The 15,792-nt window shown below is 35.8% G+C and overlaps 1 protein-coding gene across 8 annotated transcripts in view; it reads left to right on the plus strand.

The window, feature by feature from the left end:
- Nucleotides 1-15,792, plus strand: part of LOC143226533 (apoptosis-stimulating of p53 protein 1-like) — a 226,804-nt gene that overhangs the window by 81,713 nt on the left and 129,299 nt on the right. For 2 of the 8 annotated variants that reach the window (XM_076457606.1, XM_076457608.1), the window contains exon 1: nucleotides 5,239-5,354. The exons of 4 other annotated variants lie outside the window; for them this stretch is intronic. In XM_076457606.1, coding sequence (XP_076313721.1) covers nucleotides 5,339-5,354 — 16 coding nt within the window. In that variant the 5' untranslated portion in view covers nucleotides 5,239-5,338. Of the gene's footprint in view, nucleotides 1-5,238; nucleotides 5,355-12,414; nucleotides 12,464-15,792 lie in introns of those variants that run through there. 2 more of the 8 variants (XM_076457605.1, XM_076457607.1) reach the window with 1 other exon arrangement.

Below are 15,792 nucleotides of genomic sequence, written 5' to 3' on the forward strand. Positions count from 1 at the left end.
GTCTGATAGATCATTACGTGCCTCAAAATCCATATTGCTTTTATAGATGAAAACATTTTTTACCATCGCACCAGTATTTCTGATAATTATAAACTACAATATCTAATCTTAAAAGTAATGTCTGTTTGTTTGTTTTCAATCTTTGATTTCAATACCTTCTTGCGTGGATTGTTGTTTCTTATAACGATGACTATCCATGATAAATACGCAAGGTATTTTTCTCTGTCTACAGCTTTGATACACGAACTTTCCTCGGTGGGTTAGCAGCAAGTTTAACGGCTTACAACACTAAGATCTTGGGCTCGATTTCCTGCAGTGGACAGAGCACAGATAGATATAGCCCACTGTGTAGCTTTTCGCTAAAAGTACAAAACAAACCCGCAAACAAATGATATCCCATCATAAATTCGGTTGAAAATATACGTGAAACTTTAACAGAATACGAAACCTGTTCTCGACATTTCTAAGAATTTATTAGAGAAAACAAAGAAGCAAATACATTATAATGCGCCAACCACACTACATCTGCCGCATCGAGTATCGACTTGGCCTTTTGCGATATTACATAGTTTCTCAGTACCAGCTGGGAAACGAAAGGTATATTAATGATGTAGGCCTTATTGAGAGTCGGGGCAAAAGGCACAGCTGTACCAGGACCTCATCCATTTCTAGGCCCCCGACGAAAAGAAATTTTGTAATTTTCATGCGTTTTATGCACTTGTATTTATTAGTCGAGGCAAAAGTGATGCTACCGCCCCATGCACCAACTGACTTAAGTCCACCCTTGTTCATGACAAGCAACTGTTATGGTGTGAACTAGATTACGTAAGAGAAGTATAATTATTATCCTGCTTAAATACGTCATAAACAAATCAGAGTTTTACAGTTAGAATTAAACACATAATATTATTTATTGTATTTGTTTCTAACGCCAGTTGTTTTGTTTCATTACTGATGTTTTATTTGAACGAACTTTACAAGCTAGTTCTCTCGTTCATGTTTTCAATTTCATGTTATATAATGTTTCCATGATATTTTTCATTTTGACCCATATCCAGTAATGATTCTTGTAAAGCTTTACATTACTATACTTCTGTTGTTTTCATACATTAGATCTTTCAGTTACGAATACGGCCCGGCATGGCCAGGTGGTTAAGGCGCTCGACCCGTAATGTGAGTTCGAATCCCGTTGCACCAAACATGCTAGCCCTTTCAGCCGTGGGAGCGTTATAACGTGACGATCAATCCCACTATTCGTTATTAAAACAGTAGCCCAAGAGTTGGTGGTGGATGGTAATGACTAGCTGCCTCCCCTCTAGTCTTACACTGCTAAATTAGGGACGGCTAGCGCAGATAGCCCTCTTGTAGCTTTGCGTGAAATTCAAAACAAACAAACAGTCAGTTACGAATGAAAGTGAAATAAAGAAAACGAATTTGAAGAATAAAGAGAAAAGACTTGGAAAGAAAACAACATTATCAAACAGTTTATTCGTCTATATTATTATTTAAATTTTTTATTGGTTTTTATTAGTTAACTAGCAACATGTGATTTGTAAACTACTGTTCTTGTACCAAACTCTGGTATCGTGAAACAATATGCATATGAATGTTTTCTTATGAAGTATAATTTCATTTTATGCAAACATGGCGATGTTAATAATGCCATAAATTGTCAACAATGCATTTTAAGCTGTAATTAATTAAATGGTTCTATTTAATTCTTATCACTACGGTATTGTTAAATTTAGGTGTAATTGGTTCGTAGGCTGATGCGAAGAAAGTATATAAACGCTTAGCTGAAAACTTGAGGCCATTTATAAAGTGTTTGAGACACCGATAATAATAGATTTCTTTACTTTCTTGTTTAATTTCATGTCGTTTTTTATTTGATACTCGCAATTTACTTCTATTTTCGACAGTGCTTGGTAAAAATATAGTTAGGTTTTAACTAAGGGGACAATCTTGCTGTACCCAATCTTAATTAAATTAGCGATTTTTATGTATTTTGGCTTAATTAACGTAACAGTTCTTGTGTAATTAGGCTTAACCAATACAAAAATATCGAAAGTTTGTTACAAACCATTTTCTTGGCAGTACTTAACTTGTTAGGCCTGACTTCGTGTGTTCCTGGAAACTTATTCTGTTTTAAAACATTGCATTTTATGTTCAATAACTTGATAGTGCAGGAAATATTTGTTTGTTAGAATTAAGCACAAAGCTACACAATGGGCTATCTGTGATCTGCCCACCACGGGTATCGAAACCCCGTTTTTTTGTGGCAAACATACTGCTGTGCAAATTGGAGAAGGCGTGTAGGAAGTAATATACATATTCAAGCTCACTGTGTCTGAGAATATTGAGAAACTTGTTATTTCACACTAGTAGTAACCATTTGTAACTGATCAATCAACAGTTCTTAACTGGTATGATACCGGTACAGATTTCGTGTACGTAACTACAATAGAGATATATTTAAAAAAAATATGCCGGAAAACCTCAGCTACTGCATGTTTATATTATAAACGTATATTATATTTTTATATATAAGTGTATATGCGTTTGTTTTAGAGAAACATTTGGCTATCTGCTGTGTGCACCACGGGAAACGAACTTGAGATTTTAGCGTAATAGGTCCGTAAATTTACCGCTGTTTGAATAAGAAATATACCTATGTATATATGAGGTATTGTGATTAAATTATTTATATAAGTGTGTGATATCGCTTTAAAGTGAGTTAGGTATTTAATTGTCTTTTTCAGCTTTTTCTTATATAATTTTCCATTTTTTTTTTTTTACTATGCGCTTTCCCAGATCATTTCTCTTTTCACTTGACTTTGTGTTGTTTTACCTGCACTATTGTATGTCTTGTTTTCCTTCTCTGTTTATCTCAATTTTTCACCCCTTCTCTAACCCCTGTCTCTCTTTGCCATCTACTGTCTGTCATTCTCTTCTCTCTTCCATTCTGTTATCTATTTTTTCCAGTTCTTTTTCTCTTCTGCTACTATCTTGTGTCTTCCCCTCCATCATTTCCTTCCCTGTGTGTTATCTACTTTCTTTAGTTACGTCACTTACCTCTCACTGTTTTGTCACCTTTCTTCAGTACCTCATCTCTGTCATCCACTCTGTCTTCCCTTCCACCTATGTGACCTGATTTCTCCAGTCCTTCCTCTCTTTATTGTTTTTTTCTATTCTTCCCTCTCTCTGTTTTATTAAATCCTCCTGTCTTTCTCCGTTTTCTTTAGTCACTGCTCTCGCAGTGTTTTGTCCACTGTTTTTCTCTCTCGCTTCTACCTGTTTTATCTTGCCATCCTCTCTTTATTAGACGCGCTCTCTATCTTCGACTTTGTGTGATTTATTTTTTTTCTGTTAATTATCTCCTCTAGCTAACACTTATCTGCATGATTTCATCTTCTCTGTGTGTACGATTTTGTTTTTATTTCTCCGTGTTATCTCTCATCATTTCGCCTTTTCTTAAGTTTAATAAATTTGCATTTGGTGTGTTAAATTCGAACGTTTCTGGTAGTTCAGGGATTTATTTCGCTCTCTCATAAAGGTTTTTTCTTTCGCTGAATTTCGAACAAAGCCATCCCTAAGTAACAAGTGATAGACTAGAGGAAAGGTACTTAATCAACACTACTCACCGCCAACCGTTGAGCTGCTCTTCTACCAAAGAATAGTGGGATTGACGGTCATATTATAACACCCCGCAGCTAAAAGGGCAAGCGTGTTTGATGACAGGGTTTGAACTCATGATCCGCCGATTGCAAGTCAAGTGCCCTAACCACCAGGCCATAGAGAGAAACAAATATTGCCTGGGTAAATCGATTATGCTGAATAAGGAAAGCCTTGTTACTTTTAAAGTGTTATCACATGTAGTCTTAAGAAATAAGAAAAGAACGTCACCAATATACAGCCACATTAGATCTTAAACTAGTTAGCATAAAGTAGATTCAACAGCAATCGTGAACCGACACGAAACCAGTTTCTTTTTGTGTGAATCTTACGAGATATATTTCCTAAATTGATAATATAATCCGTATAGAAGAGGCATGAAATATACACACAAATGTTACAAACAAACTTTTTATTTCGCTTGTTGATCTTCTGTGGGAAAATGTTTATTTCAAGAACCGAGTGAAGTTTTATTAAGAATGGTCTGTATTTTCCATTCGTTGTTGATTTATTCTTTCTTTACAGGGTTAGCTCAAATCGACAAGTTTCAGCAACCTGAATGTTATACGTCCCCTTGATGGGCGTGTTTTCCATCGAGGATATAAACTGTGAGAAAGCAGTGTAGTAACAATGCAATAGTTACAAATTTATCCTATATACATACCTAGCCATTAAATATAGCATAGGTTTGCATGACATCGTTGTTTTGGGGCACTTGTTTTATTTGCTATCAATGAAAAACAAAAACACGAAATACTTTAACGTCAGCGTTGTACTTTTCTTCTTTGTAGGGCAAGCTGATTACTTGCTATCAGTATGTTTCGGCGCATTTTATAAAACTCTAGAAATATTTTCTAGAGGTATGTGGGACATTGTTTGGGGACATTATTTAATACCCACAGTATGCAGACTACAGGTTTGAAGTATTTTTGAAAGTGTAAATTACGTAATTTTCTCTCAAAATGAAATAATATCTGTCGATAAACCTTCTTATTGTATGATAAAATAAAATGTTAACAATTTTCTTCTGCTACAGATGATCTAGTTTGTGATAACATTGTTTTGTTTTAAAGCATTCACACACAAAATAAGCTGTCTTTGCTTTGCTCACCACAGGAATCAGAACCTGATTTTTAGCATTGTAAGCCCATTGACTTACCCATTGATAGTTTATCATAATTCCTTTTGCAACTGTTTGATTCCAAATACGAATTAAAATCTACTTGTTTATTCCAAGTTTTGCTTTCTAAATGTTTAGGTTTCTTATGTAAGTAAAACATTTAGGCTTAGCATGTATCACTTTGTTACCATCTTATTCTTTTTTTCCTCCGTGCTATCTGTCTTGTTTTAATATATTTAGGTATATAAATAATTATCACTATCTTTCGTGTGGCTATTCAAAGGACTTTGATTGATTGCTTATCGGTCTTGTGTTAATTTATGTTCATAACTACATTTTGGACGGCGGCTTAACGTGACAACAAGAGGGGGTGTTTAATGACAATAAAGCGCACGAAATCTGAGTTCATCTGAAGGACTTTGTCACTATGCGCTGTTCTTCCGCTGTTGTAAGTGCCAATACATAGACGTGGCTAACAGATTTGACGTCAGTAGCACAAGAGAGGAAGCAACTCACAAGCACGTGCTCCCTTCAGCCAGGGAAAGGATGCCAGTGTATTGTCGTAAGTAGCGTTAGTATACTTTTAGATAAAGTAGGTAGGAGAAACCGCGCGATATAAAATTTAATTTAATATCCTTTTCCTCTGTTGCTCATATTATGATTGATAGATGTCGTTATGCATAAAGTTTACAGCATGTGTTTGGAACCATAGTGTTCAAAAGCTTCAACTCTTAATTTAAAAGTAATGATATATATATCTTATCTCTCTATCCTAGTTTAATTCGCGGAATTATCAAGGTAGTTAATTAACTGGGACTTTTGTCTGTCTATACTATTTTTAGCGTGTGAATGTTTATGTATTAAACTGACTGTCATTTTCTATCTATTTGGTTATCTTACTTTAAAAATGGAATTATCTGAGTTGCTAACTGTGTGGAACTGCCTATTTTTCACTCTGTTTATCTTACTTTAACATGTGATTACCTATATATTAAACTGATTGTTGTTATCTATTTGTTTATCTATGTTACTTTAAATGTAGTTAACTAAAAGGGACTGACTATCTATCTGTCTTTCAATTCCTCTATTTTATTTTAACATGTGGACATCTATTTATCTAACTGCCTCTGTTTTTTCCTATGGATTTATCATGCTAGCTACCAAATTATTTGTGCGTTTTTATGTTTCATGAAATACTACTGCCTTAAGAAAACAAAAAAATAAATAAAAAATCGATACATATAACTGAGATAATATATATCTCTAAAGAAAAACGTACTATTCATTAACAATAAAAAACAGTAGTGACTTTTTATACTGATGGCTTCTACTCGGAGCTTTTTAGGAAGTTGGGGAATAACCAGTTCGAGAGATCTCAACAACAAAATAAATAAAGATCTCTTGATCTTCTCTGTCTATTAACTTTGTGAGTTTTTCCTTTTTTAATTTCACCGTTTTCTTCCTGCACTTGTTTTTCGTTCTCTCTCCATTAGGTTCAATCATATTAATAACATCTTTAGACGTAATTACTTTTACTTTGGAAATATTAGTTTCTCCCCCCCTAGAGAACTAAAAGTAAAGTATGTGTGTTAAAAAATTAGTTTAAAAATGTGGAAGTAAGATCTAAATAATTAATGATTACTCTTAAATTAACTTCTTGCGGCTATACTTCTGTACCATGGAAAAGATGAAAACATCTTTCAAACAGGCTTTCGATACTCGTGATGGGCAGCGCACAGATAGTTCATTATGTAGCTTTGTATTTAACTTCAAACAAATAAACAATCTGTGAAGAAAATCCTTCTGACTAGGATCGGCAGATATGAGAAGCTTGAGAAGGCTTAGCCTCCCCTGGTAAGTGAAGGAAAGTTGTTAACCCTAACTGCCCAAGGGGCAACCCCTTTCAACACTTATCGTGGGCAAACAAACAGCCTCCCCAAATAACATGTTCCTTACAGAGCATTATTTTCACCAATACAAAAAGGTCATACAATATATGTCACAGAATACCTTACCCAACTAATGATTCAAGCACCACCTATTGTTCAGAATATTTCTTATATTACAAAATTTTACCGAAAGTAAAGCTTACGTTGAATGTGCAGATGAGATACTTGAAGCTTATCAAAGCTGTAATTAAGAATATGATTCACAACTTAAAGTTATTTATATATCTATATCTCACTGATGGCAGTTGATAAAATATTTTACTTACATATTTGTTACATGTTACTGATGCCGTCCTACTAAGAATGATCAAATCTATATAGCAGGTGCACACTACTATTAAAGTATAAATTAAATTTACTTAGTTTTTTTTAAAGGCTTTGTTTATTTTAGCATAAAAGTCATTTACATCAGTATTTAGTATTATGAGCTTTCGACATTTATGAATCAACTGATGGAATTAAAAGAAAAAAAAAAAAAACTGAGTTGACAAAATGCCACATAGCTTGGAATGATTCAACGTAATCTTTGGGGATTCATCTGAAGTTGTCTATAAGGCAGTTTGCAGCAGACGACATGATGTCACACAGCACGTGATTTTGCACCTGCCAATTCAAAGAGAGGTAAAAATGCAAATAGCAGGTGTTGTTTATACGTGGCGTTCGCTTTTGAAGGCTTGAAGCAAGCTACAGAAATAAAAATAAATGAAATTTGCTCAGAATTTCAGGAAAAAGTTCTGATCAACAAGAAATTTACTCGATAAAATTCATTTCTCAAAGCGAGATCTATAGCAGCAACAGTATGTGCAAAAATATTATTTTTACTTCGTAATATATACTTATTTTTTATATAGTCAAATACTTACAATATTCCATAGAACGGAGGAAGTCCAAACTTAAGGACAGAAAATCTGAGTTTCTTCCAATTTTATAAAATCGTTGTGTTTCTTTATTTTATTATTTAAAACGTTGCCCCCCCCTGAAAATGTATACACCTTAAATCTCATTGTACGTTAGTGGAAATGGCGATAAGGTTAGGAAAGTAATATAACAATAAAATAGAAAACAATAGATCTGAGGTCATCAAGCCAACGGTAAAACAGTGAAATTTCTGAGTGACTAAATTAACAAAGGAGGCGCTAATATGATAAAACGTGTTTTGCATATTTGGTAGCAGACTCGGAAAACATTTCTGGTGAAATTAGTAATTTTACTGCAACTGTATTTCTTTAAATACAGGACTTCAAGAATATTATAATCGCAGACACCACAATCTATATAGTCTCTTGTCTTAGGCCTAGCAGTACTTCAGTCTTTATTAAGTACAGCCTGTTTTCGATAAGGAGATACACTACATAGCCAAAAGTATGTGAACACCCCCTTCTAATTAGTGGGTTCGGCTATTTCAGCCACACCCATTGCTCTCAGGTGCAAAACCTGAAGCATACAGTCATCCAATCTCCATAGACAAACATTGCCAGTAGAATGGGTCGTACTGAAGAGCTTAGTGACTTTCAATGTGGTACTGTCATAGAGTGCCACCTTTCTAACAAGTCAGTTCGTCAAATTTCTGCCCTGCTAGAGCTGCCCTGGTCAATTGTAAGTGCTGTTATTGTGAAGTGGAAACATTTACGGGCAATAACAGCTCAGCCATGAAACGGTAGGCCACACAAGCTCACATAACGGGACCACCGAGTGCTGAAGCGCGTAGCGTGTAAAAATCGTCTGTCCACAGTTGCAACACTCACTTCCGTGTTCCAAACTGCCTCTGGAAACAACGTCAGCACAAGAACTGTTCGTCTAGAGCTTCAAGAAATGGGTTTCTAAGGCCGAGCAGCCGCACACAAGCCTAAGATCACCATGTACAATGTCAAGCGTCAGCTGGAGTGGAGTAAAGCACACCGCCATTAGATTATGGAGCAGTGGAGTGATGAATCACGCTTCACTATCTGGCAGTCTGGCGGATGAATCTAGGTTTGGCGGATTACAGGAGAATGCTACTTGCCTGAATGCATAGTGCCAACTGTAAAGTTTTGTGGAGGAGGAATAATGGTTTGGGATAGGCTCTTTAGTTCCAGTGAAGGGAAATCTTAATGCTACAGCATACAATGACATTTTAAAGAATTGTGTGTTTCCAACTTTGTGGCAACAGTATGGGGAAGGCCCTTTTTTGTTTCAGCATGACAATGCCCCCGTACACAAAGCGAGGTCCATAAAGACATGGTTTGCCGAGGTTGGTGTGGAAGAACTTGACTGGCCTGCGCAGAGCCCTGACTTCAACCCCATCGAACGCCTTTGGGATGAATCGGAACGCCGACTGCGAGCCAGGTCTTCTCGCCCGACCTCACTAGAGATACAACCATTACTGGTTGTTTGTGACACTTTCACAGAGAAGGGTTAGAACACTTTCACAGAGAAGGGTTAGAACACTTGGTGTTTTCAACCAATACTTTACTCGACACATGGACCAAACGGTCAGGTCAGAGGTCCTAAGTTTAAAGCACAACCGTTGATAACCAGAGGGGTGGTAATCAGTCAGCAGTTTTTACCGCTTTCTTAACCAGATAACAGGACTGACTGTAACGCGAACCTGAGATATACAGATTTACATCGTGGAACGCTAACCTTTAGGCCAGCATGGTTTAATCTGATGACAAGTATCCGTCAAAATACTGATAGTACAGACTCGGTCACTCGTAATGACGAGTAAAAATGTATTCTCAAGACGGCTGGTATGTGTATTAGAACTTTAATTAAGATAAAGTATAGAAGAACTTTTCGACCTTAGATCATTTTCAGGTTAACAAAGAAAGAGTTTGCAACTGACCTTTGCCGGATACATGTCTTAGGGACGAGAGGGTAGATTGGTACGAGATTGTAGGGGGCGTTACAATTAGATATTAGGCTATTAATTAGTATGGATATAAAGGTATTCCTTTATATTGGTTTAATTTTGGTTTTAATTGTTGTGTAAGTAGGGATTTTTTTCATTTTACGTTTGTTTATTTTTGTTTCACTACTTTGTATCTGGGTATTTTCTATGGTTATGTTGTGTTTATGTGATATGCAGTGTTCAGAAACGAGTGAAGGTTGTTTTTTATGTTCTTTGAATCTGGTTTCCATTTTTGTGCTTGTTTCTCCAATATAGAAGTTGTGGGAGCTGTTGCATTGTATTTCATAAATAATATTGATGTTATGTTTGTCAGTGTAGTTTTCACATAGTATATACTTTAGTTTTGTACTTGGTTTTTGAATAAATTTGGTATTTACTGCAATATCATGTTTTAAGTTTTTTCCAAATGTTGGTATTTTCCTCCGTCTTCAGCTTCCAACCTCATCTGTTGACGTAAGAACAAGCTATTGCTTTTACCTGATCTTAAATATTTACACAAGGCCCAGCATGACCAGGTGGCTAAGGCACTCGACTCGTAATGCGAGGTTCTTGGGTTTGAATCCCCATCATACCAAACATGCTCGCCCTTTCAGCCGTGGGGGCGTTGTAATGTAACGATCAATCCCTCTATTCGTTGACAAAAGAATAGCCCAAGTGTTGGCAGTGAGTGGTGATGACTAGTGGTTGCTAAATTATTGACGGCTAGTGCAGATAGCCCTCGTGTAGCTTTGCGCGAAATTCCAAAAACAAACAAACTTTACAGTAATGGAAAGTAGTTAGAAGATATCCTGCACTTAAACCTGGCTTCTTGGATCCTTTTCCTGACCGCTGAGCACGATAATCACACTACAGTTATTAGCTGAAGGTCATTCCTAAGAACCCAGTGCTGCTGGTGTGGAGTTTAAGGGTCAGTTTGCGCAGATATTGGTCGTATACTGCACTTCTATCCTTTTTACCTCCTGGTATATCCTGTTGACAACGGATTGTGACACTTCCATGACTTGTGTCACTTCAGTCTGGATGAGGATCTCCTGTAGCAGGTTGACGGCACTACAAATTTCAGTTTCGGTTTATTGGTTTCTAACAAGATTTACACTACTTTTGAAAAGTCACCACCAACAAAATTAGTCCATAAACCCAACATTATTTGAACAGTAGACATATTCCCTCTCAGTCAAAAGTAACATTTTCTTTCCGGAATTTGGGTCATTTCTCATAAAGGTCTATTACATAAGGAATTATTGATATATAAACTTGCAAACCGTAAGTAGGATTCGTGTAATCCTCTATAATAAGCAAACTGAATTTTTTAAAAATTTCATACCCTAAGAATATACAAAAAACAAAAATAAATCTCGTTATGTCTTACTTCTATGAACAGTGTATATTGATCATTGTTTTATACAATGGTTAAGAAAAGTGTGTGTGTGTGTGTTATAGCAAAGCCACATCAAGATATCTGCTGAGCTTACAGAGGGGATTTTAGAGTTGTAAATTTTTAGACTTACCTCTGTACTAACGGACACTAAGAAAAGTGTACGATAAAGTAATAACAATTTGTTTCGTTGTTTCACAATTTTCGCTCAAAGCTACACCATGGGCTACTTACACCATGGGCTACTTACGCATAACCGTTCCTAATTTTCAACTAATGTAATGGAAGGATAATTTGTTTCAGAATTTTTGTACAAAGTTACACAGAGTGTTGTCTGCGCATAACCATCGTAATTTGGACCTTATGATCGATCAGGAGGAAGCTTCTAGCCAACAACCACCAGCAGCAAATCTTGTACTACCGAATTGTGCAATTTTACAGCGTTCACACACCGCTCCAAGTTGCGGAGCGTGTGTGTGAGGCAACAGGATCCGATAGCATATCGTTAATGGAAAATTTGTATGTAAGAAAATTAGTTGTGTTTGAATAGAAATAACGATTATTTTCAAAATCTTTACTTTTACTTTTATAAAACATCATTAATTGTTACTTAATATTATCCATATTTACAGTAGTTTCGAAGAACCTGTTCTGAGAGAAATAAAAGTGAATTCAGTTTATGAAGGTGTAATCGGTGCGTCACATCGAACAGAGAAGTGTGTACATTTTCGAAATTGTATTAAAGTCCAATAATCTATGGATAATTCATAAAGGTGTTCACTCTCACACATATTCGTAATATGTTTGTTTGTGTTTTGATTTTGCGCAAAGCTACACAAGGACTATCTGCGCTAACCGCCACTAATTTAGCAGTGCAAAACAAGAGGGAAGGCAACTAGTTATCACCGCCAACTTTTGGGCTACTCTTTTAACCAACGAATAGTGGGATTGATCGTAATATTGTAACGCCCCCACGATTGAAAGGGCGAGTATGTTTTGGTGTGACGGGAATTTGAACCCTCGACCCTCGGAGTACGAGTCGAGTACCTTAACCACCTGGCCATACCGGGCCCGACGTGTAACGTATTGGCGTTTATATATGTATGTATGCGTGTGTGGTATCTCGTTGTTGTCTTGATGACAATTGTATTGTGTTTACTTTGCTGTGTAAATGAGATAATACTGAGTTGTTACTATTTATGAACCATTTCTAGTCCTTATAAATATAAATGCATAATTTATAAAACTCTAGTTTTTTGTGCACGAGTTTGTTTCCCCGCCCCTTGTTTCGAAACAGTATAGTATGTTATTGGTATGGTCTCTATATGCTCGCTTTTGAGTTGGAGATGTAGAGCACGTGGGTGGAGTTTCTCACGTTCTGCTGTCGTGTCAACGATGTTTGTTTGTTTTGGAAGTTTTATATATGAGTTTCGTTACTAGGAGCGTGCACGTGAATAGTAAGTAGTCCATTTATGGTTTCATTATGTAAGTAATTAATATAAACATGTTCGTGTGCCTATCCCTAAAAATATTTAAAATATGCAAGTAGCTCAATCATTATGACAAAAAAAAATTGAATAATTTATTTCGCTCTCCACTGGAGTGAAAACGAACTGTGGAATATAAATACCGTTTCACGTTCGACTAAGATTTTGACTTCGTTTCTCAATCGCAGTTTCGTGACTCTAAGAAATATACTCTAAACCTTCAGTTTTGCACGTAGTTAAGAAATAAATTAAATTTTCAATGTCACAGTTAGGTAAGCAGTAAACAGTGAGCCTTGTTACTGTATTTTACATTAATGGGCTGGGTTAGGCCTAATGGATGGTGTGATTTTAAATTCCAGTGTTCCTGTTTCGTTTTCCATTGCCACGAAAAACCCGTTCCGCACTTCACGAGCTTGGACTATAAGGATGTTGATCAAATCTATCTCTATTCGTTCAGATAATAAATTCAGGTTAAGTAGTTAGCACACAGGATCACCTACAGATTACGTTCAGATAATAAATTCAGGTTAAGTAGTTAGCACACAGGATCACCTACAGATCACGTTTAGATAATAAATTCAGGTTAAGTAGTTAGCACACAGGATCACCTACAGATCACGTTTAGATAATAAATTCAGGTTAAGTAGTAAGTACACAGGATCACCTACAGATCACGTTTAGATAATAAATTCAGGTTAAGTAGTTAGCACACAGGATCACCTACAGATCACGTTTAGATAATAAATTCAGGTTAAGTAGTAAGTACACAGGATCACCTACAGATCACGTTTAGATAATAAATTCAGGTTAAGTAGTTAGCACACAGGATCACCTACAGATCACGTTTAGATAATAAATTCAGGTTAAGTAGTAAGTACACAGGATCACCTTCAGATCACGTTCAAATAATAAATTCAGGTTAAGTAGTTAGCACACAGGATCACCTACAGATCACGTTCAGATAATAAATTCAGGTTAAGTAGTTATCACACAGGATCACCTACAGATCACGTTTTCAGATAACAATCGACAAAAAGGTGGATATGGGCGCTTTTTAGTAGCTGCTTTTCCTCAAGTCACTAAGCTCAAAATTTGGAACGGATACATGCAATCATTTGTGTAGCTCTACACGAAAATGTGAGAAAATATTTTCATCAAATAAAACAAAACAAAAGTCAGTTACTAGAATTAAACATCGCTTCTTGTGGTGAAACCTTTTGCGATTGAAATTGTGAATTTTTTTTTTATCTTTTTCAAAATTCCGCTGAAGATTTATCGGTGTGCCTCACTCTAGATAACTTGTAATAGGTGTTGTGGAAAAGCTCTTCAAATTGATTTATTTCGTTCTTGGAGACACTAAACGGAATTGTAGAGTTATTAAACCTGAATGTGTGTCTTCAAACTTTGAATCTATTTTTGAGTTAAAACTGATAGTATCAAAAATATGTGTTGCCTATTCTGCTACCATTGTGTATATAATAATTTCATACGCAAAACTGACATAATCACTTGAATATAATAGTGTTTATAAATACTTGAAGAAATGCTTTTCTCTTGTTAACGTGATTATACGTTTTTCAAATCTCATCTTTTGAAAGATTACGTCTATGGTTGTCATGGAAACAGGATTCTCACAGTTGCTTCGTTTGTCCCTCTCGATGTCATTCAGTAGAAGATAAGTGTACTTTTGACTAAGTAGTTGACTTTATAAGAAGAAAATATTATGAATAAGTAGTAATAGTTTGGGTTTTCTACGTGTTGTGTTGTGCAAGACCGAGTTAATTGATAGCGTTTCATTTCTTGGTGGATTACGGAATGAGTTTACTGACCTACACAAAGTGGTTGAAGGACAATCAAAATTGTTAGTATTACAGCACAGTCACTGTTATAAGATAGTCACGTACTTTACCTTCCTTTCAGGTTCATTCTTGTTTAAATCACTATGTAATGGTCAGTCGTGCGACTAACTTAAAATAGATTCTTTGGTCATTGAAAATATGACATAAAAAATGGTCTTGTTTCAGTTGTTGCTTTGAGGTGACCAATTTACAATGTTTAAATTTATTAACATTTTTTGAACTACGGCTAAAGATATTAATGTTTCATCAACGATGAAATACATCATAAGAATGGAGGTCAGACGGTCACATCAGCTTTGAGACGGTCAGATGTCTCAAAGTGTCGCTTGCAGAATGTTGAGCGTTTACAATTAATGGCACATTTACGATGTCCTGGTACTTAAAAACCATCATTCACTCCACAAGAAGAAGACCATCATCTGCTGATTGTTGCTGATGTTCAAGGTGCTGTGCTGGTGTGAAGATGGCTAGAAGCAGTTCTCCTAAAGTCTCCTTTTATTTGACGTTTAATGAGATACATTTCACTTGCAACAGCGCAAATACAACTCATTTGTAGTGGTACCAGGAATACATCCAATGGGCGGCACGTGGAACAAATTCTTTTAAACAATGACTAACGCTTTACTCTACAACCTGATAACTGCCACATGTTTGGAGAGCATCTAGAAGAAGATTCGATAATATTATTTTGCAGGAACGTGATACATGTGGCATTGGTGTTACTAAGATTAAACACTGTTGGACGTATCAATCTTTGGACTCCGAAGAATGATCCGCTAGTACCATAATATAAAAGGATAACATCCCACTATCCTTTTTACGAAAATTGACCTGACTTCATCCTGATGGACGGTAGTGTTTATCTTTATCGCACTAAATAGTTTAACACATTCCTTGAAGAAAATAAGAGGTAGAAGACATTGATGAACTCAGTTGCTTGCACGTCCATGGAAATTGCATGGGATACTGTTGATTATAATGCATGTCGTACTCCACCGAGTGACTCCAGATGCTAAGATATCCTGGAAACAACCCTTTCAGAGGAATGAATAATCCGAATTTAATAATACAACATTAGTCTAGACTGTTCTTGTTGTTTTTGGAAAATTTTTCTCTACTGAAATGAAAAGCTACAGTGCAAAACCACCTCCGTAAAATATTCATTTTCGTGCGTTGATTAAATGACCAATCATTTTCATTTCGAATTATTAGATGGCTTTATTTGCATATAAATTAACTAAGAAGGCGTTTGAAGCTATCTTACAATAGTGGCTTTGTCTTCTTCTATATATTTTCATTACGAATTTCATTTATTTACTGTATTCTTTAAGTGTGGATAGAAGTAAAATATAGGTAATCAGACCAGATGTTCTGTAAAAGTGTTGGTATCAGCAAAAAACAAATAAACACAAACTTTATAAACAGTTCAGAAAGTATACA

This window comes from Tachypleus tridentatus, chromosome 9 (assembly GCF_004210375.1).
Source record: "Tachypleus tridentatus isolate NWPU-2018 chromosome 9, ASM421037v1, whole genome shotgun sequence".
NCBI classification, from domain to species: Eukaryota; Metazoa; Arthropoda; class Merostomata; order Xiphosura; family Limulidae; genus Tachypleus; species Tachypleus tridentatus.